Source organism: Rissa tridactyla, chromosome 14 (assembly GCF_028500815.1).
Source record: "Rissa tridactyla isolate bRisTri1 chromosome 14, bRisTri1.patW.cur.20221130, whole genome shotgun sequence".
In the NCBI taxonomy this organism is placed as follows: domain Eukaryota; kingdom Metazoa; phylum Chordata; class Aves; order Charadriiformes; family Laridae; genus Rissa; species Rissa tridactyla.
The window spans coordinates 2,613,624-2,634,819 of record NC_071479.1 but is presented as its reverse complement, the minus strand read 5'-3'; the positions used below and the strand labels follow the sequence as shown (position 1 = coordinate 2,634,819).

General features: G+C 49.6%; 1 protein-coding gene across 2 annotated transcripts in view; it reads right to left on the bottom strand.

Moving 5' to 3' along the window:
• The window catches only part of COL5A1 (collagen type V alpha 1 chain), a 160,318-nt gene that overhangs the window by 26,311 nt on the left and 112,811 nt on the right, over positions 1-21,196 (bottom strand). For both annotated transcript variants that reach the window (XM_054220676.1, XM_054220677.1), the window contains exons 27-38: positions 19,659-19,712; positions 17,703-17,747; positions 16,538-16,591; positions 14,744-14,851; positions 13,680-13,733; positions 12,353-12,406; positions 7,811-7,855; positions 7,417-7,470; positions 6,408-6,452; positions 5,229-5,282; positions 4,594-4,647; positions 987-1,040 (exon numbers count right to left, since the gene is read on the bottom strand). In XM_054220676.1, the coding sequence (XP_054076651.1) occupies positions 987-1,040; positions 4,594-4,647; positions 5,229-5,282; positions 6,408-6,452; positions 7,417-7,470; positions 7,811-7,855; positions 12,353-12,406; positions 13,680-13,733; positions 14,744-14,851; positions 16,538-16,591; positions 17,703-17,747; positions 19,659-19,712 (675 nt within the window). The remainder of the gene's footprint in view (positions 1-986; positions 1,041-4,593; positions 4,648-5,228; positions 5,283-6,407; positions 6,453-7,416; positions 7,471-7,810; positions 7,856-12,352; positions 12,407-13,679; positions 13,734-14,743; positions 14,852-16,537; positions 16,592-17,702; positions 17,748-19,658; positions 19,713-21,196) is intronic.

Sequence of the window (21,196 nt, the reverse complement as noted above, 5' to 3'; positions counted from 1 at the left end):
CACGCAGCAGAGCCAAATAAAATTGCCATAGAACCTAATTTGCCTTTGAGAAGACAGACGCAGCCAGGGAATTGCCCCTAATCAGGGAATTGACAAATAGGGACTTTACGCTATCATTAAAGAAGACATATCAATTACTTTCTAACTAAAGAGCAACCTCCCCAGCAGTTCAGGGAAGAAGACTCAACCCAAAGCCAGTCCTACTCGGTCTAGGACTCTGCCCACCAAACGGATCCCGCAGCCGGCCTCGCGCGCCTGTTCTTAAGGGGCACGAATTCTGATTGTGTAGTTACTGTTTCCAGACTGCACAGACTTCGTTGCGACTAAAAGAAAAATAGCCCGACTCTGACAGAATCTAGCAGCACTTCATGTTAGAGAGGGATGCATTTTCTTCATAACACCACGTATGAGCACTCTTGCACCACGCTTACACTGCCCTGAACGCCCCAGCAGCTGCACAGCCCTTTGAGATCACGTCTGACTCTCTGGTTGCTGAAGGTCTTCCAGTTGGGTTGTGTGTAGCTGGTCTCTCTTTCACCCTACACCAATTTTACACCCAGGTAGCTCTGCTAAGTTCACAGGAACCACCGTATTTACAGCAGCCCTCAGGCACGCTGTCTAAATGCCATCCTTCTGCCTCCACAAGGTGGGCTGGGACCTACTGGGGTATTTCCAGGCCAGGCTGGATGGGGCTTTGAGCAACCCGGTCTAGTGGGAGGTGTCCCTGCCCAGGGCAGGGGCCTTGGAACTAGATTGTCTTTAAGGTTCCTTCCAACTCTAACCATTCTGCGATTCCACACCCTGGTCAGGAATTTCAAAGCCACCAAGCTTGCTGCCTTGCCTTTCTTGGAAGAGGATGCTCTGTGCTGTATAACCTGCGGCCCCAGCAGCTCCAGCTGAGCCATCAGAGCTGCGAGAACCTGCTGTGCCCAACTGGTGAAGGTGAGCACAGAGGGCTGGTGCAAGCACGAGCATTTATTTCTTACCTGAGGGCCTACGACACCGGGGGGTCCTGGAGGGCCAGTCTTGCCTTGGAAACCCTGTTGGAGAAAGGGAAAAGAGAGAGAGCTGACACTTCTGCCAAGGAGGGCTCCAGCCAGGGTCACAAGCTGCCACCCGACTGCTCCTCCTCCAGTGAAACTACTGACCAGGAACGGGTGGACACCCAAAGACAAAAGAAACAAGAAATCAAACAGAAAGTGAAAAATGGGTATTTGTACATTCATACAGGGATGAAACAGAGGAAGAAAAGGGGATTCTCAAAGCTCAGCTCTGCTGTTTTGACAGAGGTACTGTGGTGTGGCTGAAGGACAGGCCACGGAGATAAAAAACCTTGCTACATTCGTAAACCCTATAGGGGAAATGGCTATTAAAAAGTCAGAATGTGCGAGTTTCTTCATGCTGCGCAATTGTTAATAACCACGTCCCTTCTCCTGCTCCCCGTCCCAGTTTAGGCTCAGCTCTGGTTCAGCCGTTGCTCCCAGGAGCTGGGTGACCGCCTTCCACTTTCGGCACCGGCAGCGCCAACCTCCAGCCCCACCGAAGCCCACAGCCCACTGGCCCTGGGGGCTGAGCGCAGCTTTATTTCCTTCATCAACGTCTCTTGAAAGAAATCACAAATGCATTTCTCTCCAAATGCGGATGAGGAGCGGAGTCTCCATGACAGCTACTATAATGACATTTTGAGGAGTGACAATAACGAGCTATCACCACTGCAATTGTTTAGCTCTCCTAAGCCGCTCTTTAAAAAGCACATTAATTATCATTCTTCCTATAGCATGCTGACAAGCTTGAGAAATGTCATTTAGGGCATACAGGCTATTTTCTCATTGCCATAAAAGAGGATCAGATAAATCCCAAGCCAACAGTAACGTGTCATGCTAAAAAACCTACTCAATGCTATTCTAGCTGTCTGCAGACCACGGGAAATATCCTGTCTCTGACGGCAAAACGGCAAAACATCTTTGTGAAATGAACGTACAATTTAAAAAACAAAAAAACTCTTATCTTAACAAAAGTCTTATCGTAGAAAAAATACTTCAGCCCGTTCTGTGCAGGACTTTTCTTATTCATCGGAAGAAAGGGGTTTCCTTTTATCCCGCCTGAACCCTGGGCACAGAGTTTTTAGCATTTTTCTTCTTTTTTAGATCCAGCCTTTTTAAATTTAATATGGTCAGATATTTCCCCATCCTTCAGCACGCCTATTGGCTACTAAAAGAAAAGTAAAATAAAGGGAACTATTTGACACACAGGTTTCAAGTCTAGGTTTTCTTGCGTGAAGGTACAGAGTGAGCTACTGACGTGTAAATAATATTTAATTCGTTTTTATGTTTCTTTCCTCGCTTTTTGGCACTGTGTAAGGAAGGGGGGACAAAAAAGGGACTTCTGCTACCTGGGTCTGCACGTCTGCGAGCACCCCCAAGGGAAAATAAATTTTGCAAGCTTGTTGATGGCAGATATTAACAGATTTTTGGTTTTCTGGAAGCATTTGCTTGTGGTAGGCAAGCTACTGCTGCAATGAGTTAAGCAAGCCATGGGGGAGTGCTTTCAGACCCCGAATAATTGAAAGCCCATTCTCCATTCCTATTCATGCAGGCTTGGAGTTCGATGCTTTATTCCAGTCTCAAAAGTTGGTACCAGCAGGTTCAGGCAAAGTTTTTAGTGCTGCTTCTCATTTGAGCGTAGGTGTCCTGGATGTCATAGATAACTCGGTGAAGGAAGACTAAATGTCACAGTCAGGCTCTGGCAGGCGAAAACTCTTCTCTTCACCTTTAAGCTAATCCTGACCTGAGGACTGTGTGTTCAAAAATACCACAACCGTTGCCTTAAAGTCAGTCTTATGGCGTGTAAATAAATAGCCGGTGTTGCGCTGAGCAGTATTTGCGTTGCCTTGCTTAGCAAATGCCAGGACAGTTAATTAAATTGTTGTGTGGTAAGTTGAGGGCAAAAAAATGCATAATGTGCAAAGCCTTTTTAATGCTCATTTGCTAGGAAAGGCGGTGGAGAAAAATGCAAAGCTGAGTAAAGGAAATCGCTGGTTGTTTTTTTCGTTTTTTTTTTTTTTTTTTCCCCTGTAAAATAAACACAGAACAAAGAGTCTATCTGCTCACATGCAGCATGCAGTGCCGGGGAGACGGACACACCGACAACAGCGAATGGGCTGGATTGTAAACAGCCGAGGAAAAAAGAATAAACATCCCCAACAATGCCAAACAGAAAAATACTAATTACTGCATGCAGAGGAATACATGGCAGAAGGGTCATTTCCGCTTAGGGTATCCTTCAAGCAAAAAAAAAAGCGCAGAGAACAGAGCGCCAGAGACGCACGACAGCCAGGGCATCGTACCTTCCACGTGCCTCATCGTTCTCCTTTGGTGAGAAACAATGATTACTTCTGTGCAACAAAACCTTTTAAAACGGACAAAGCAGTCTGCGTACGATACAGCGAGGTCCCGAACCAGCCAGGAGCCGCACTCTGGGTTGCAGCAAGGAATTATTGCTGGAGGGGGCTTAAGCAAAACTGGGTGAGGCCTTTGTGCGTAGCTCTGGCTGAAAGGCAGCGTCGGCAGAGATGCTCTTCTCACTCGGGTGCCAAGGCAGGGGCTGATACACGAGGGTGCTGCAGTAACCGGTGCGGACACAAAAACTAGAGCAAAACCACTGCACTGCTCATCTTGGCCAGGAATTGCCTTCCTCTCCAAACAAGCACTGCCAAAACCGGGCTGGAACTCTTGCTCTCTCTGTAACTCTATGCAACAGTTCTTGGCGTTGGCCACACGGCGCACCAACAAGTGCAAAGTGTTTATTTCTCCCCGTTGCAGGTTCCAGAGAAAACAAAACTGTCCCTGACCTAACGCAGCTGGGTGCGGAAAGCCGAGCTTGCGAAGGATGGCGTCTGTCTTGCATGAAAAATTTCTGCTCTCACCTCCCTAGAGTTATGTCTCTGGAACAGGGAGATGTAAAATCCGCGTCTCTCCAAAGGACAGAGCGGGAAGGAGAGCGCGGAGGTTACCCACAACGCTCCGAAGAGCGGAGGCACAGCCTTCCCCTCTGGGAGGGCAAAGGGACGAGCGCTTTGGCGAGTCCTCAGGGTACGGAACCCACCCTCAGGGGCTGCTCAGAAATCACCCCCCGGCTGCTTCTCCACCTCCCAAAAGCAAGCGCCACACCGAGTGCTGGTGCTGACCCCGACTCAGCCCCAGCCAACATCCCCCCACCTCGCGAGGAGCTGCCTCTGCAGCACCCGGCACGGCAGAAACCCAACTGCTCCCGTGCCGGTCATCAGCATCACGACATCTCTCCATTCCCATTTTCTCCCTGCACGATGCACGTACTGACCTCCACACTCTACTAAAGGGACAGAGCGAGAGGAGCTGGTGCACAACCTTCACATAAACCGTCATTAGACCGACCCGTCCTGCTCAGAAGAGGGTCGCTTCCCGTAGACCATCCCGTGCAGCTGGAGAGACACAGACCTCCAGGGAAACCAAACGTGTGGCCACATCTCCCCAGCTGCACAGAAGGGTTTAGAAAAACCAACCAGCAAGACGAGACTCGGGACTAATGATCTGCCCAAGATTTTTGGCTACTTACGGTTTCTCCTCTCTGTCCGGGGTGACCAGGCAATCCGTCCTTCCCAGGAGGACCCTACAGCAGAAAACCAGGGTGAGAAGCAACGTGACCAAGTGCTCAGTTGTAAAACTGATAAGGACAGAATAAAACCTCCTCGCATTAGTTCCCATCCATTTTACAGTGAAACGGGGGTGCTCAGAACCCTAAAAGATACGGCCCTTTCCCACACATCTCCCAAAGGAAAGATTTATCTTACAGGTCCAGAGCGGGAGCGAGATGTCCACCACAGGGAAGGAAATCACTCCAAAAAGGTTTCTGAGATTCCCCCACCAGTGTATAATAATTGCAGAGACAGAAGCGTTACTCAGTTGTGCTGTCCTCCCAGTGTAGAGAGGGAAAATAAAGAACAGAGCAACCATGAAAGATCCTAGCGATACTGAGTCATTAGGAAACGAACATTTATAATCAGCCGCAATTTACTTGGCTATTTAAAATCTTAAACCGTCGAGCTATTATCATGATGTCTCAGTAATGCCTTTTATCGGGTACGTCTCTGCTTGTCAGGGAAGCAGCTAAGACTGAGCTGGCACAAGAGTCACAGCTGGATGGGAAAGACTTTATGTATTTCTTTGAATGTTCTAGAAAGAGTTACTTACAGGGGGGCCTTTTGGTCCCGGAAATCCAGTTGGTCCTTGAGGCCCTGGTGGTCCCTGGGATGCAAAACGAGCCAGAAAACATAGTTAAGGAACCTGTAACGCTTTACTACGAAATACCACCTCTGCGTGAGCAGCAGATGAGCACAAAGATACGGAAAGACAGCTACTTCTACCCCCAAAAAAATGCCCCAAAGGGTGAGATGCAGCTTCATGGGGCCATCCCTTGAAAAAAGGGCACGGAGAAGGGTAAGGACCACCGGGACACGTGTCTGTCCAGCCTGTCCAGCTGCAAAAAGCCCTGTCCGGCTGCAAAAAGCACCGCAAACACGAAGAGGGCTATCAACCGCTTTGTGCCTTTCCCTCCCAGTGCTATGAGAAATAGGTCTTTTCCCATCCCGGCTCAACTAAGAGAACCTGGGAACCACCAGCTCATGCGGGAATGATAAGGAAGAGCTGGTGGCTCTGGGGCCGGGGCTGCCGGCAGCCAACGCTCTTCAGAGCGATGCTCTTCCCCGGAGCAGCAGCAGCTCCCCCCTCGCCCCTGCCGTCACCACCAGCAGATGCAAAGCAGGGACTAATTTCATAGATTTCCTCCCTGGCCAATTTTGTAGAACATTTACAAACAAACTAAAACCCAGGAAAAAAAAAAAAAAAAAAAAAAGCAGAAATCGAGGCAAAAAAAAAATTAATTCCTGAAAGTCCCGTTGTTTCAATATTTTCCACCTAGTGTGCTGTAATCTGGGGAAAGCAGCATGGGGTCCTAAAGGACCACCTCCTCCAGAAAACTGGGGCTCTGGCTGCCTGCACAAAACCCATGGGTGACTTTTCCCTTTCCCCATGGAGCGATGCTTCCACAGGACAGCCAAGGGCCCGTTCGAGCCTTCCTTGGAGAGCTCAGAAGGGACCTAAGGGTGTAGGTGACTTGTGAGACCCCTCTCCACGCAAGCATGCATGGCCTCCGATTTCTAAACGGCTTTTTCCCTTTTTGCTGAGCGGGATGCGCCGAGCTGCGTCCCGGCTCCCGCCAGCTGCCCACCCCTCTCTGCTTACCAGGGTGTCTGGGATACTGACTGTAAAAAACCCTCAGCACCGTCTCAGCCCCACCAACCCGCCTCCTCTGCCCTGTTCTTCTAACGGGCTGGGATCGAGCCCCGCTTCAGCCCCACCGGTTTGCCTTACCCTTTCGCCAGGAGGACCAGGGGGGCCATCACCACCAGAGTTGCCCTTTTACGAATAAACAAAACAACACGCCATTAAAAATACATACATTGCCATTGCAGCTGCTGTGCACAAGGACTTCAAATGGCACCAAAGCCCACGGTGACACCCCACCCCACCGGCTCCCCCGGCCCCTCTCTATTAATCATTCTGTATCAGGAGCTGCATCCAGTGACAAACAAGCAGCTGCTCGTTCCCCCCAAATCGCTTAATAAAAATACAGGAAAGATAACGTCAGCGAGCTCAGGATATTTCCACCAGATAACGGCCTCCCTCTGAGAGATAAATGCTGCCGCAAAGACGAGGTATTTATCAAAAATTCATGCTGACACAAAGCCGAGACATTTATTTTTAAAGCCGGCAGCGCGGTGGTGACAACGTCTCGCTACAAAAGCTTTGCTTCCATCATGCCCGGCCATTGACGGTCACTTAATCAGTCTCTGCAGTGGGTTCTGGAGCTGAGTGTGCCTCCAGATTGGCCGGCAGAAAAATACCTGTTTTTCCCAGTGACCAATCGTGGGCGAAGGGTGCGCATACAAAGTGGCTCAGGGAGGTGCGAGGCTCTGGAGCCCAGCAGCAATACGTGCCTCTTTGCCCATGGCACAGCCTAAGGCCTCTAAGGTGGTTCAAATGCCACTTAAACACCAAAAAACAGGACTTAGGGGAAGCGTCAGCGGGTCGTAGGGTTGTGCTGGTCCCCGACGTGGGGGTTCTCCCTCCCCTTCTGGTTGCAATGGCCCTTAATTCATACAGGCACTTGATGTCCTGCTGAAACATGGGCCAATGCGCTTTTAAGAGCTGTGTGTCTACTTTGTGGTTGGGTTCTGGGCCATTTGGCTGGGTGATAGAGCTCTGGAGGACTCAGCTTTCAAAATACGCCGCAGAAAGGTGAGAAGGGAAATGGAGGGCAACGAACCAGACGGTCTCTTGTACCAATGACACGATCGCACTAGGCTCCCCAAAACCTTACCTTTGGGCCAGGTTTCCCAGTGCTTCCCCTAGGGCCTCTTTCCCCACGTGGACCCTTAAAAAGACAAAAAGAAGACATTTTAGTCACTCTTGCTACCCACAGCTCTACATGGTGATCAGGCAAAGCGCCCAAGAGCCTGAGCTGCAATGGGTGAACGAGTCGTCCCACCAGCAGCAAAGGGATGACAGGAGCCTTCAGCATTGCCACTGGAGGCCTGATCTTGTCATGACCTTAAACCATGTTCACTGGTGAGCCCCAGCCCCAAATCACCATCCCCCCTCTGCTTAGCTTTAACCGCTGAAGGCCAGATCCTACCCAGGGAGGACATACATCAGATCACACGTTCCCCTGGCCTTAACAAGCTTTCAAAATGAATGAAGGGCTGGATCGTTACCGTTGGACCGCGTTGCCCCCTTGGACCTGGTTTGCCAGGCGTCCCCTGGAATGAAAAAAGAAGCGAAGAGGAGTTAGTGGCCAGCATCGCAGGTTCAGCTGGCAGCAGATGAACCCGCGACGGAGCCTATCGCACACAAACTGCCCCCGGAACCTCCCTGGTTCTCACCTGCAACGAAAAGGACAACAGCAAGTTTATTTTTGCCTCCTGATTGTTTTATTTATTTTCATTTATAATGCTTAGACAGACCCACATGGTAATCCCAATGCCCAGACGACATCTACCATCTGAGGGAAGGAATCTCCTAAGAAAAGGTGTCCTGAGTCCTTCAAAACACCCCAAAGACTTTCAAAGACAAGGCCACCCACTCGGACCAGGCAGTCTCCTAAAAAACCATCCAAAACACCAGAGCCAGCAGAAAGCTCTTCACCTCTGCCACCCCAAAACCCTACAACCCCTTTTCCTGCTGATCTTTGCTGGTCCCTTCACCCAGGAAGGTCCTGGCCCCCCGGGAGCGGGGCAGGCTGGCTCACCCCCCCGCACACCCGCGTTGCAAGACCTGTGCTGTTAAATATTCAAGGAATGACAGCGGCAGAGCAGGGCTCCCGCTCTGAGCAGTGATTTTACACCGCACAAGCCAATTAAGCTGCCCCACATATTTACAAATCTTTTTTTCATCTCTCTGAACTTTGCGCTAAACAAGTAATTTAAGACCCGGTGTCGCAGCGGCGACAAAGCAGCGGGCTTATGAGATCTGACAGATGCACTCAGCTTCCTCTAATGGGGGACTGTGATTAATTCTGACAGAAAAAAAGACAGAGACGGCTGGGTCCTAAATCTGACATTACGTTAAGCTCCATTACCCTGCGCCTAAAAGAAAACTAATGGCCTAGAGCTTGCTCCCCGAAAACGCTATTTTGTGTCAGGTTATCAAAAATATACCCGTAGGTTTCACTCTCTTCCTTTGGACCCGCAGTCCGCTATTGTTCCCAATCACCTGTTATGGGAAGGAAGCGAGAGACTTGCTTTCCATGTAAGGAACGCAGATTGCTTAAAATATCGCTTGTCATTTTCTGCCCCAAATCCATCACCTCAGAGTCTCGCCTTCTCGTATTCGGCACTCATTAACCAGGCGAACATAAAACAGGAGCTGGAAAACTTTACAATCAACTTTCTTCAAGCTACTAAAATTAGCCCTGCTGAAACCTCCTGGTTCCGCGGTTCCATTTAATAAACCCTGCTGGCATAACTTTTTGTAATTAATTACAAAAATCATTTTAAAGAACTCCAGCTGGTTTTCCTTTAGCTACGGGAGGCTAAATTCCAAGCAGGTGGAGAGGAGTGTGTGCCGCCTCCCCGCAGGTAGCCCCACACACTCCTCTTCTTCTTCAGTTCTATTTTTAAGCAAAATTTTCCCTTGCTTATTGCTATCATTAATCATGCACACAGCGCTGCGTACTGTTGCGAAGAATTTATATAGCACTGTAAATGTACACAGACCTATATTTTTCAAACAGGCGTAGCGAGGGAAAGGCATCTAAATTCAGATTATTTTCTAGGCACACAAATAAATGGTTGGATTTCGGCACCTCCACACACGCCCCAGGCTCTGTCAGACCCGGGGAGCGGGGAGATCTATTACCCCCTGCTAATGGCAGAGGCCTATTAGCTCTAAAAATAAGACCACTTATTCACGTCTAACTATTGATTTTATCATCAGGTTTTGAAAACCTCCAAGCCAGCTCATCCGAGCTCGCCGCCGGCTGCGGGCGGCTGGGTGAGAACGGGCATCGGGACGAGCAGCCGCTCGCCAAAACTATCGTGATATTTAACAGGACACCCTTCTCCAAAAACACTGAACATCCTTTTTTTTTTCCCCCCACCCCTCATTTTTAACTTTGCCAGCCCTTTCGTGCAGCTGAACAGCCAGAAGCTGTGGTTTCAGGTTAGGAGGGATTTAGCTCTGCCAGCACCAAACCCCAGCTGCCCGCGCTGGCCGGGTCAGCCGGTACTGCTCTTCTGCCTTTGCTTTTCCCCTTTTTTTATTAGTTAAGGACTCGGGATGACTACATGTATTGCTGAAATAATGAGCTGGAAAGCTTATTTCAATTCCTAGATGATGACGATCACAAGAGAAACGTGTGATTCATACTATTTGGGACAGATAAACAACTGCGTTGAATAGCGTAACGGTAATACCTTGTAAAAAGAAAAGACAAAAAAATGATTTTGGGTTGTTTCAGCTGCAAACTGCGTTAACTCCAGAATGCACTGGAGGAGCAAATCTTAGAAACTCTCTTTCTTGACTCTATGTGGACACGCTCCTAAAAATGGCAAATTTAGTGGTCTTAGGAGAAACAGAGCGGGATTGATCGAGTCGAACTCAATGAGGCTTAAATTAAGTTGATGGTCTCCATTTGGTTTGTGTGGTGCGACCCCAGCACAGTCTATCGTTCTGTATATAATTGCTTTTTACTTATTTCAAATCGGATACTTGGGAGCAAAAAAAAAAAAAAAGAAGGATAACCAGGAGTTACTGAAAATCAGTATTTTTGCTACTCTTAAAACATTTTCAAGCTGGGCTCCTTATAGAAAAGGTGAGATTTGTATGTGAAAATCTTCCCTCTCTCACATGTAAACACTCCCATAAAACAAGCACGTTCTGCTGGACTGGGTGTGGAATGGCATAAATGGTCCAACCACATATTGGACAGAAAAAAATTAAAATTACCATAAAATAAATCAACTTATTTCTATTTGACAGAGGCGTGCCAGACTGTGCTCTGGGTCTTAGGGATCAGGGTGCCAGTCTCTGCCCCCATGCACAACAAAAACGTTAATTTCTCCCCGAATTCCTGTCTCCTTCCTTTAACACCAGAGGTTTCGGGACTGCTGGTAAGATGGTTCCAGCCTCACCACAGCGGGCTCCGGAGCCCGGCCACAGGAGCTGCCCCATCTCCTTCCAGGCTGGGCTTGAAATGCAAAAACACCTTTTCTGTTCCTAAACTGAAAAAAACCGTGGCACGCCGGGGAGTGTAACCAAGCGTCACTACCTCCTCCTAAAAGCACAAAGCTCATTTAGAACAAAAGTGAGCAAACCGCTGATTTTTTGTCTTTTCTTGGCTTATTATTGCTTGGTCCTGAAGCTGGGCCCCTTCCCATCACGCCTTCTCCCTCCTCAATCCCTTTCAGGCTGGGCATTGCCAAAATTCAACCAGCTCAACCCTTGGGGTTTTTTTTTTCCCCCATCTCCTAAAGGACCAGCTGCTGGTACCCGCCCCGCTCCCCGAAAGGTTTCCCATCCCAGCGGTTTGTCTCTCCATCCCACCGGAATAAAACGAGCAGGTGGAGCAAGAGGGATGGGGATGCTCGGGGACGCAAAGCAGCACACCTCAGCCCCGCCGCGCTGCCCAGCCCTGTTTCACACCACCCGAAACGCCAGCCCAAGGATTTTATTGCTGTATATTCGATAAGGCGGGTGGTAATTACAGGGCTACAGTGAATTCAAGGCTGTCGTGGCAGCTGCTTATTCATGGCCTCCCTCCTCCCGCCCGGCCGGAGCGGAGGGAGGGGAGAGGATGCCGCGTTTGGAGTTCAGAATGAAATGAAAATTACTCAGTGGGGAAAAAAAAAAAAAAAAAGAAAAAGGAGGGGGATGTAAACCAAATTTCAGTGGCCTGATATTAATGCAGTGCAAAGTGATTTATATTTTCTGGGCTCCTATCAAACACGTCTGTTAGAAGTCATTTGTATTTAAATGAGAGCAAAAAGGAAACTAATTCCACTCGCTCTCCTCACTCCCTCTTTTTTTTTCCCTGTGACCAGAGCTGCTGCAGAAAATGACTTTATGTTTGTACTCCGAGTCCCCTAATTTCAAGCTTGTCTTCCACAAAATAAAAAAACCAAACAACAAACACCAGCGTATTTAGACAATCCCTGCTCGGGAGCAAAGTCTGTGGAGGTGGGGTGAGAGGCAGAGACGAGTCTGGAGGACGGAGCCCCCGCATTTTAAGGGTGTTTATGAATTTAGAATAGCTCCGCTTATTAAGGGGAGGAACTTGTAAGAGCGTTTTCATCTACGCATTTTGAATCTCAAGTCAGGCTAAAGATGGTTCTTGCTGCTTCTGAACAGATTCACCCATCTCCAATAATTACTGTTAATTAAAAAGCTCTTCGCGCCCCGAGCAAAGTCTGACAGCGCGGGAAGGATTCAGGTTCAGAGAAATCTCTTAAAATATCTTGAGGGAAAAATTTCCAGTGTTTAATTGGAAAGCTGCTGTCTGCGGAGCTGACTGTGCTGTTGCTGGCATCCTCCTCTCCCAACAGCCGCCGGCGGGAGCCTCTCGCCTGCCCCAGGCTCTCGTCCGTCCCGCGCTCCCTGCGCCGGGGACCCGGTCCCGGGCTGCGGGCGGGTGGGATGACCCTTCTTGGAGCATCCCCTTTGCAAAAGCAACCGGAGAGTTCCCCACCTCCTGCCCGAGGAGGTTTTTTTGGAGAGGAAAAAAAAGAATCAGCAAAGCGGCTAGACAAAGCGGCTCTTACCCGTGTGCCCTTCTCTCCATTGGCTCCTGGAAATCCTGGGAAGCCGATTGAGCCCTTGGGAGAAAGAGCAAAGAGAGAGAGAGCGGTTCAAGACAGCGAAAGGGGCAGCTCCGTCCATCCATGCCAGCGCCCGCTGGCCTGGAATAACCCCAGCGAGTGCCCGCTGATGGCTACAGCTCCCAACGCCTTTTTTCTAACCTTCCTTTGATAAAAACATAACCGGAGACAGACCCAAAATGACCTCAGAAACTCCATTTCATCCAAAAATAACCACAACAAGAAGAAAAGGTCCATGCCTCTTTAGGAGGCACTGCAAAAGCCCAAGGCCAGGGTTGCACCGGGCGCCTGGGGAACAGCCAGGCTTTCGGGTTTTAGCTCCTAAGTCACTGTACGTTGCACATGAAAATTTAACTCCTGGCTTGTTCCTTTCTAATGTGAGCGCCTGGAGAATAGCTGCTGCTTTAAAATATGAATTAGTCGAAGAAACGCAAAAAAAAACCCCACCCCTACCCCAGATATAAAATGCAAATTAAAAAATAAACCATCAGCACCACAACCAGGAAACAATCTCTTGCAGATAATTATGTCTCTAGTGTTAAACAAGCCTGGGTTTTTTTCAAGCAACGAATATGAATAATAAAAATATGATGCTTAAAAAAAACTGTTAACAAAAACGTAAGTTCCCAAAGCCTCCAGGGCATGTAAAAACCGGGCTGCAGCCTTAAGTCTATGTAGTGGAATTCACAGTTTTAATTTAAAAAGAACATTTGAAAATGGCCCAAATGAACGTGGGCATGTAGATAAGACACAAAGGATGTTTGCAAATCTGCAAACGGCACTTTTGTTTTAATTTCAGGGAGACCCTGATCCATTAGCTATTCTTCTTAATTAATTAGCTAACACTAGCGCTGATCTTTGAAGATATAATACAAGGAGAAGGACTATTATGCTTATTACTCACATGGAGCCTGTTTATACCCATCACCAGAGCAGCCCTGCACGCCCTTGTGTGCTGCAGCCCCTGTCCCACCGCAGCCCCCGTCCCACCGCAGCCCCCCGTCCCATCGCAGCTCTTCCCACCGCTTCGCAGGAGACTGAAGCGACGCAGAACCAGTCACCGATTTCCACCAGCTAAGAGCTGGGAGCTATTTTTACCCACCCATCCCATCCCACATGGGCGGGAAGGAGAGAAATGCTGCCGTTCCACCTTGTCCCATCAGCAGGGACCGTGCCCCTCTGCCCAGCACCACCAGCAAAGCCCGGCCAGTGCCCACTGGGCTCCCCGTCACCCCCCATCCCTCTCGAGGACCAAACCCCACCGAGTTACCTTCGGGCCCTGCCTGCCTGGGTAGCCCGGCAGCCCTGGCACGCCGAGTTTTCCCTGAAACACAAATAAAAATACGTTAGCGCAGGCAAGAGAGGCCTCGCCAGCAGCTTCAGATTTGCACCAGCAGAAAGGGGAGACGCCGAGTGCAGTGAAGTCAAGAGCCAAGCAGGCGTGACGGGGGTGGAATAACGCTGTCGGGCGCCGCGATCATCCCCTGCCCTCCCCGGGGGAAGCCCAGTGGGTTTGATGCAGCGCGAGCACCGTAAATGTATCGGCGACCTAGTGGGGAACGGTCACTTTTTTGCTATTGTGTTTTTTAACTGGATGCACCTAGAAATTAGACTGGAGTCCCTGATACTTTCAATTTCTCCATTTTTTTCATAGAATCGTAGAATGTGTTGGGTTGGAAGGGACCTCTAAAGGCCACCTAGTCCAACCCCCTGCAGTCAGCAGGGACATCTGTAACTAGATCAGGTCGCTCAGAGCCTCATCCAGCCTGGTCCTGAACGTCTCCAGGGATGGGGCCTCCACCACCTCTCTGGGCAACCTGGGCCAGTGTCTCACCACCCTCAGTTTGAAGAACTTCTTCCTCATGTCTAATCTAAACCTGCCCTGCTCTAGTTTAAACCATCGCCCCTCGTCCTGTTGCCACATGCCCTTGCAAACAGCCCCTCCCCAGCTTTCCTGGAGCCCCTTCAGGGACTGGAAGGGGCTCGAAGGTCTCCCTGGAGCCTTCTCCTCTCCAAGATGAACAACCCCAACTCTCTCAGCCTGCTCCTCTGGTCTTTTTTTCAAGACATTGTACCCAAGCAGATAACCCCAAAGAGACCAACATCTCAATGGGTTCAAGTCATGCTGCTGCAGTAAAACCATCTTCCCTGGGACTCCTCTGGTCTTTGTGTTGGACAACTCAGGCCAGCCTTCACTCAAAGCTCCCGCAGCTCCTCTTCATCCCTCTGCCCTAAAACTACCCTCTCCCATGCTGGGCACCCACCCGAGACACCCAAAAAAAAGCAGGTTTTGCTGTTAAAACATCCCTGGGCCATTCCATCCTTGAGACTCACCTTCTCTCCAGCAGGACCAAGAGGACCGGGATCTCCATTGGGGCCAGAGCGACCTTTGGGACCTTCAGGACCATCCTCACCTCGGGGCCCAGGAGGTCCAATCTCCCCCTGTTAATCACAAGACAAGCACTGATGAATCAGGTAGACCCTGTGTTTGCTGACTGCAATACCCTCATGGCTGCAATCGGATACTCCACGGAGCTGCTAATACAACTCTTGGAGAAAGCTGGTGTTCACCAAGAGGTTCAGATGAGACTGTCATTGAGTAAATTGCAGAGTGTTATTAGAGCACCAAGCTCTCATTCACGCAGCCTGGCCATTATCTCCCACAACAGCCGCCTTTTCCTGTGCCCCAATTATCCCATCTACACGCAGTGCCTCTCCACCGAAACGGCCTCCATTAGCTCTGATTGCGACGCAGCCTTGTACCCACCTCCCGGTTCCCAACTCGCAGTTGGATGTACAAGCAGGCCCTGGGAAGTGTTTAATTGAGGGCTGAACGGGGCAACTGGAGAAGAAAGGCTGGGCTGGATCTTTTGTGCTGAAAATCATTAGGAAATCTGAGAGCGGAAAGGACGAAGCCATTAACATGAATTGTTGTGACACTGCAGGCCTCAGCACACAAAAACCCAGTTGTCATTTTGTCACACAGGGTAACAGGAGATGCTTCCATGCTGCAAACACAGGCAGCCTTCTTCTTGCTCGCTAGAGGCTGGGTAGCTACAGATTTATCTGCAGAGCTCTCGAGTACCCCTTGTCCTTTCCTCGCTCATCATAAAACACAAAGAGCTTGATGGTGGGAACTGGCGCCGCTAGCTTTGTTTGAAGGAGCTTATGTCTATCTGCATTTGATGAGGACAGGAGTCACCACCCTGACGTGCCACCTTTGGTCCTTCTTCCCTGGTGAGAAGTTGGGGCCGGGAAGTTTCCAATTATTTTAACTGCTCAATTACACAGTTAAACGCCAGGAGATAATGGAGAATTTGATTTCGACTTTCACAAGCTTTCATGCAAGGCATTCATTTTTCCTTTAAACGTGGGAATGAATGATCGCAGAGCTCTCTTGATCCCTGGAAGGGCTTCAGAGCTCAGGGGGACACCAAGCCCCAGGCGGTGCATCGCTCAGAGAGGGGACAAGGACAGTCCCCTGTCCCCAAGGGCTGGGTGCGGAGGATGGACAGACCCGCTGCAAAGCCACGGGCTGCAACCACTGCCCACATCCGAGTCTCCTTTGGGGTTCCTGGTGCTCTGTGTGTTCCACTGATTTTAAGACACCTCTGTGACCAGGCAACGTGCCTCGCTGCTAAAGATACGAGTCTGATATCAAACTGCACCGCCAGCACTTTTCACGGCGCTGCTTTGGTTTCTATTAAAGTGTGTTCCCGGTAACTTTACGCTTCTCGTTGATGGTATGGAAGCACATTAAGCTCAGCAAATAAAGATGTTACCAGACCCTAGATGTAATATTGCAAGGGAAAATAGACACTGGAAATAAATATGTGATACAGCTGGATCATGCAGTATTCTGAGCAGTCAAAGCAGCAAGACAGGGCCCTCTATCATCGCTTAGGTTTTTTTTTTTCACTGTCAAGGTGGGATTAGCAAATTTAGAGATTTACAACTGCTGAGCTTGAGGTGAACGTGGAATTTCTGAGTTCCTGCCTCGAGATCGGATGCGCCAGAAGGACTCCGACAGGAGCCCACCTTGCTGCTCTCCCCGAGCCGCATTTGCACGATAACACACGGGCTTGAAAGGCAAAGCACTACAAGATCACATCGGCCATGGACACTTACGCGGTCTCCTTTGATGCCCATATCACCTTTGAAGCCGGGGAAGCCATCTTCACCCTAAATAACAGAGAGGGGAAAAAACAGACAAGGTGTACAGATGGAATAAAAAGGAAAAAAGGCTTCTCTAGCCTCGCTGTATGACCCCTTCCTGGGAAGGACAAGATTAGGTCCCCGCACTGCCCATCACATTGGCTTCTAGAAGTCTTTGGTGTGCACAAACGGGCACGGAAACCCAGCCAGGCTGCGACTGCCGAGGTCCCCAGGGGATCACAGCAAGCATTCCCTACATCGCGTCCTGGCTGCAAGTCAAGATCACGCATTTGGCCCGCTGTGAATAACAACTCCTTGCCAGAACTAGGAACCAATTATTTCTGAAGTACAACTGGTTTTATTTTCACGGAGGATGTTTTACGCCAGGCTTCGAGGCAACCTCTAGGACAGTGTCAGTATTTCTTTCAGCCAAGAAGGTTTAATTGCAGCACTCAAATCAATAATGTATTTCATCCTACAGCAAACCTCTCGTAGGCAATGAAGACACAGTTCCCAGAAAGACTTTAAAAAGTTTGGAAGGTCCCTGCCAGGATTCCCTAGCTAAACCTGCCGGCTTTGCTGCTGAATTGCTGGCAGCAAGAATGAAGGAACACGGATCTGTTTATGGGACCAGGCAAGGTCTTTCTCCACTTCCTGCTTCTCCTCTGGGAGAAACCAACTGCATCTTTGAGACATGCAGAGACAGACCGTGTTGACTTTCTTATCGACTTGGATTTCACAAGCTGCTCTGATGGCTGGGCTGGGCAGCGGATCCCGTACGCTGTCATCCAGCTGTAACACACCGCAAACCTTCAGCTCCACCGAAGCACTCAAACTGCAGATTCTGTCAGGAGGAAATCATCCCGACGCTGGACCCTGAGCTGCCCCAGCAAACACCTCAAAACCCGAGTGGGCCACGGAGGCTCGAGTACTCCCAGGTCCAAGCCAAGATGTGGCAGAACACGAGGGCAGGCACCCAGCCCGCACCCGCCCCAAAACCAAAGAGGCTGCCAGTTCTTTGGGTGATGAGAGAAAACCCCACGCGGAAGCAAATGTCAAGGGGAGCATCCTGCGGGACCAGTCGGCAAAAGCGCCCAGAGGCTGTAGGAATCAACCCCAACGTGCAGTGTGAACTCACCTTTTCACCTTTGGTGCCTTTCAGTCCACGAACACCATCTGCTCCCTTGCAGGAGATAAAACAAGATGTTAGAAGGGTACAGGTAAGCCGAAGGGTGAAGAATCATTCATCATGGTGATTTTTGCTTCCTCTGATGTTGACAATAGTATCTCTTCAAATCGTGATGATCCTAAACATATTGCTAATCAAATATCAGCCACTGACGTCTGGCTTTGGGGTCACCAGTGAGCACCTGACAGTCGCAAACCTCTGACTACTCGATCTGGCAGGTGGGGTTGGTGCTCTCTGCCTGTTCCCCACCTAACTGCAAGAATTATGTTTCCAGGGATAAAAATCACTATGCAAAGTTTGTTTTCTACAAATAATTTCTTAAAAAAAAGCCCATTTCCACAAATGCCTTGCCAGCACGCTGCTCTGCAGCAGGTAGTAGCGCTGTCTCTAACACCTACAAAGGTTAAGCTGGGCTCTTTTCTACCATGGTTCTCACCTTTGTGCATGCACTATTTTCTTTAAAGTACATTTAGGCACCAAAAGGAGGAAAAAAAACCCAACATGACTGGTGAGGACATCTGTGACATGGTGCAGCAGCCCTCCAAAGCTTCACCACGGCAATCAATCCACGGTGTTCAGCCCGAAGGTGCTGAGCATGGTCAGGATCTGGCCCCTGCTGTGCCACCAGCCCAGACCTGCCAGACCTCCACGCTCCCCGTCTATCCTGCCTCTTGGGATAAAACATCACCCGCAGGTATCCACACCAGCTGTACTGTGCAATGCAACTCTTACAACAAAAAACAGAAGGGAAGAAGAAGGGAATAATATTTTGCTTGGGGTATTTTATGTTTTTCTTCCCTTTAGCATGTTAAGAAAAGTACATCAAAATTTGTGCAGCAGGACAGGGCCCTGGTAAGCGAGGCAAGATCTGAAAGTTATTTATAGCTGCAAACCCTATGAGACACATTTTTTTTTTCCCTGAACTGGAGGTTCCTGCAGTTAATAGAACGCTGTTTGTAGGAAGCAAAACCTCGTCCGTACGCACTACAGGCTTGGTGCATGACACGCTTTCTCTAGATCCCTCTAACGTGGAACAGTTCCACTTTAGCGGTAAACACAACAGCAAACCATTCCCTAATGGACCACTACGTCTCAATCCGCAGCCTTGCAAGAAACGAGATGAAAGCTTGCTTTGGCTAAATACATCCAGCTTAAATTTTGAAGGCAGAGCAGCAAATGGGTTTCTGCTACTGAAAAAAAATATACAAGGGGGTTTAAGAGGGCTTAAATTCACCTATAGTCAGTCCCCAAGCTGCGTCTGTACCTGCTAGCACACATCCCTGCAGATTCGTTGGCCCTTTGGGATGCAGGATGCATCTGCACCTGAACTAATACGTCCTGGTGGGCGCAACAGCCAGAGCTGGATGGGGAAAAAAAATACCCACCGCCTTCTTATCAGCATGCAAGCGCTGCAGGCAGCAGGAGCGAGGAAAGAGCTGGAATTCAATCTAGTGAAAAAGCACGTTGCTGAGACGCACAAGCTTCGTCTAACAAGGTTTTGGATCAGGAGCATGAAAAGCTTGCTTTGTTTTAGTAATAGGCTATTCTGTTTTATTAACAAGCCTTGTTAAAGTCTTCACATTCTGGCTGAGATTTACTTTGGTTGTAAACTGGAAACGGTTGGAATGGGACTGAGCCATGCTCACGAAGAATTAAAAGAGAAATCTCTCCAAAGCGCTGAACGATGCTAGGAGGGCTTATTGGAGAGCAGGGACTTGTAATTCTTATGGCCTGCGAGAAGACCCTGGACCAAGGCTCGCTCGAGCAGCAAATAAAGTCACTGAGGTGGCCCTAAGTGCCCTGGTGGGGCATCTGTGCCCACTGGCAGTGTCCATCTCCAGCACAAGCTGGAGAACTCAAGTTGAACAAGCAACACCATAGACACTATTTCTGTGCCCTCCTTACCTTGACTCCGCGTGGTCCTGGATAACCGATGGGGCCCTGAGGACCTGGTGGACCCTGGCGGGAAAAAAAGTGCAAACAAGAAAAACACGTGAAAAATCACCACCAAGGTGCAGCGATAAGGAGAATGTGTGGAAAACAAATCTCCCAGCCATCTGGCTCCTTCAGACACGGTGGAAATGGCAGTGGCCATCTGAAAATAGCTCAAAACAGCACAGAGAGCTACAGAACATCACCGCCTGCAGGTGCACTGGGCTGAGCCAACGGCAAAGATCTGTACGGTAGGAAAGGAGGAAGAGAAGAGAGAAGATAGCAACAACTTGTTATAAAGGGAATTTATACATAAGGTTGACTATTTCTGTTTGGATTAAAGAAAAGAACAACTGCTCTGAGAGAGGAAGAACATGTTCTTCTGCTGTCGCCCCCCTCCCAAGCCACCCTGGTTCCGCAGTAGCGCAGCAGAGCCTGTGATGATGATGATCACAGAGAGGAGTTATTGCTTGAGGCACAAGCCTCAGGGTGATGTCCTTCGGCCTCCGCTGTGTGGCAGAGGAGATGCTCACAAAGCTCCTTTCTGGCACCAAAAGCTGCAGATCCCCAGGGACACCACGAGCTGTGCTGGACATGGTGCCTGATACGTGCCCTGCAAACACTCCTTCCACCCTCCCTGCCACGCTGTCTCACACTCGCAAATAAATCACGTTCTTTATTGAACACAGTTGGCTTTTATTTTGCTCAATTCCCTAACTAAACAAATACCCTTCCACTTCTCCCAGCCTGAGATGGACCATTTTTTCCAGCCTGACAGCCAGACGGGTCCAGCAGCATCCCAGACCTCGCACGAGTGTCGGCGGGAGGAGACCTGCAGCACCAGCCCCGCTCCGAGATCACCTCCCTGATGTTCGCTAAACATCTCCCAGCACGGGGAGCACCGGCACAACCACGTATTGGCTTCTCACATTCTGCGGAGGCCAACGTTTGAATTTTCAGCCTCGTGTGACACCAGCCGGACAAGCGGCTGCGGCTTGCGCTCCGTGCAGCACCCGAGCAAGGCTCCAGCAGACGTCCATCAAACTGGACTGCGCTCTAATCAAAGACCTTTGACAAATGTAATGTTTTTCAAGTGAATGGGACACAGCGGGAATGCAGATGGTAAATCTGCCTGACAGACAGACGACTGTATAATTCAAGGACTCTAGCCTCCAGCAATATTCTCAAATATATTGTTGAAGAGGGACTTTGAGGGGGAGGGGAGGAAAAGGGAAGACCAAGAATACAAAAAGAGTTATTTTCTGCATTCCCTGCGCCACAAAGGATATTTACTTTTGTCTGATCAAGAGAAGTTTCCCTTCACAATTTCAGTTTTCGCATCTGCTGGGCTACGGAGCGCTGCTCGCCAGGAAAGCTGGGAGGAGTTGGGAAAAGACGAGCACCAGAAGAGACTCCCAGGCAGATGAAAGCTGGGCTCCGCTTTCATATTTGAACAGGGTTTGCTTCTTGCCCTCTCCACCGACCCACAGCCCCTGGTCACCCGGCCACCC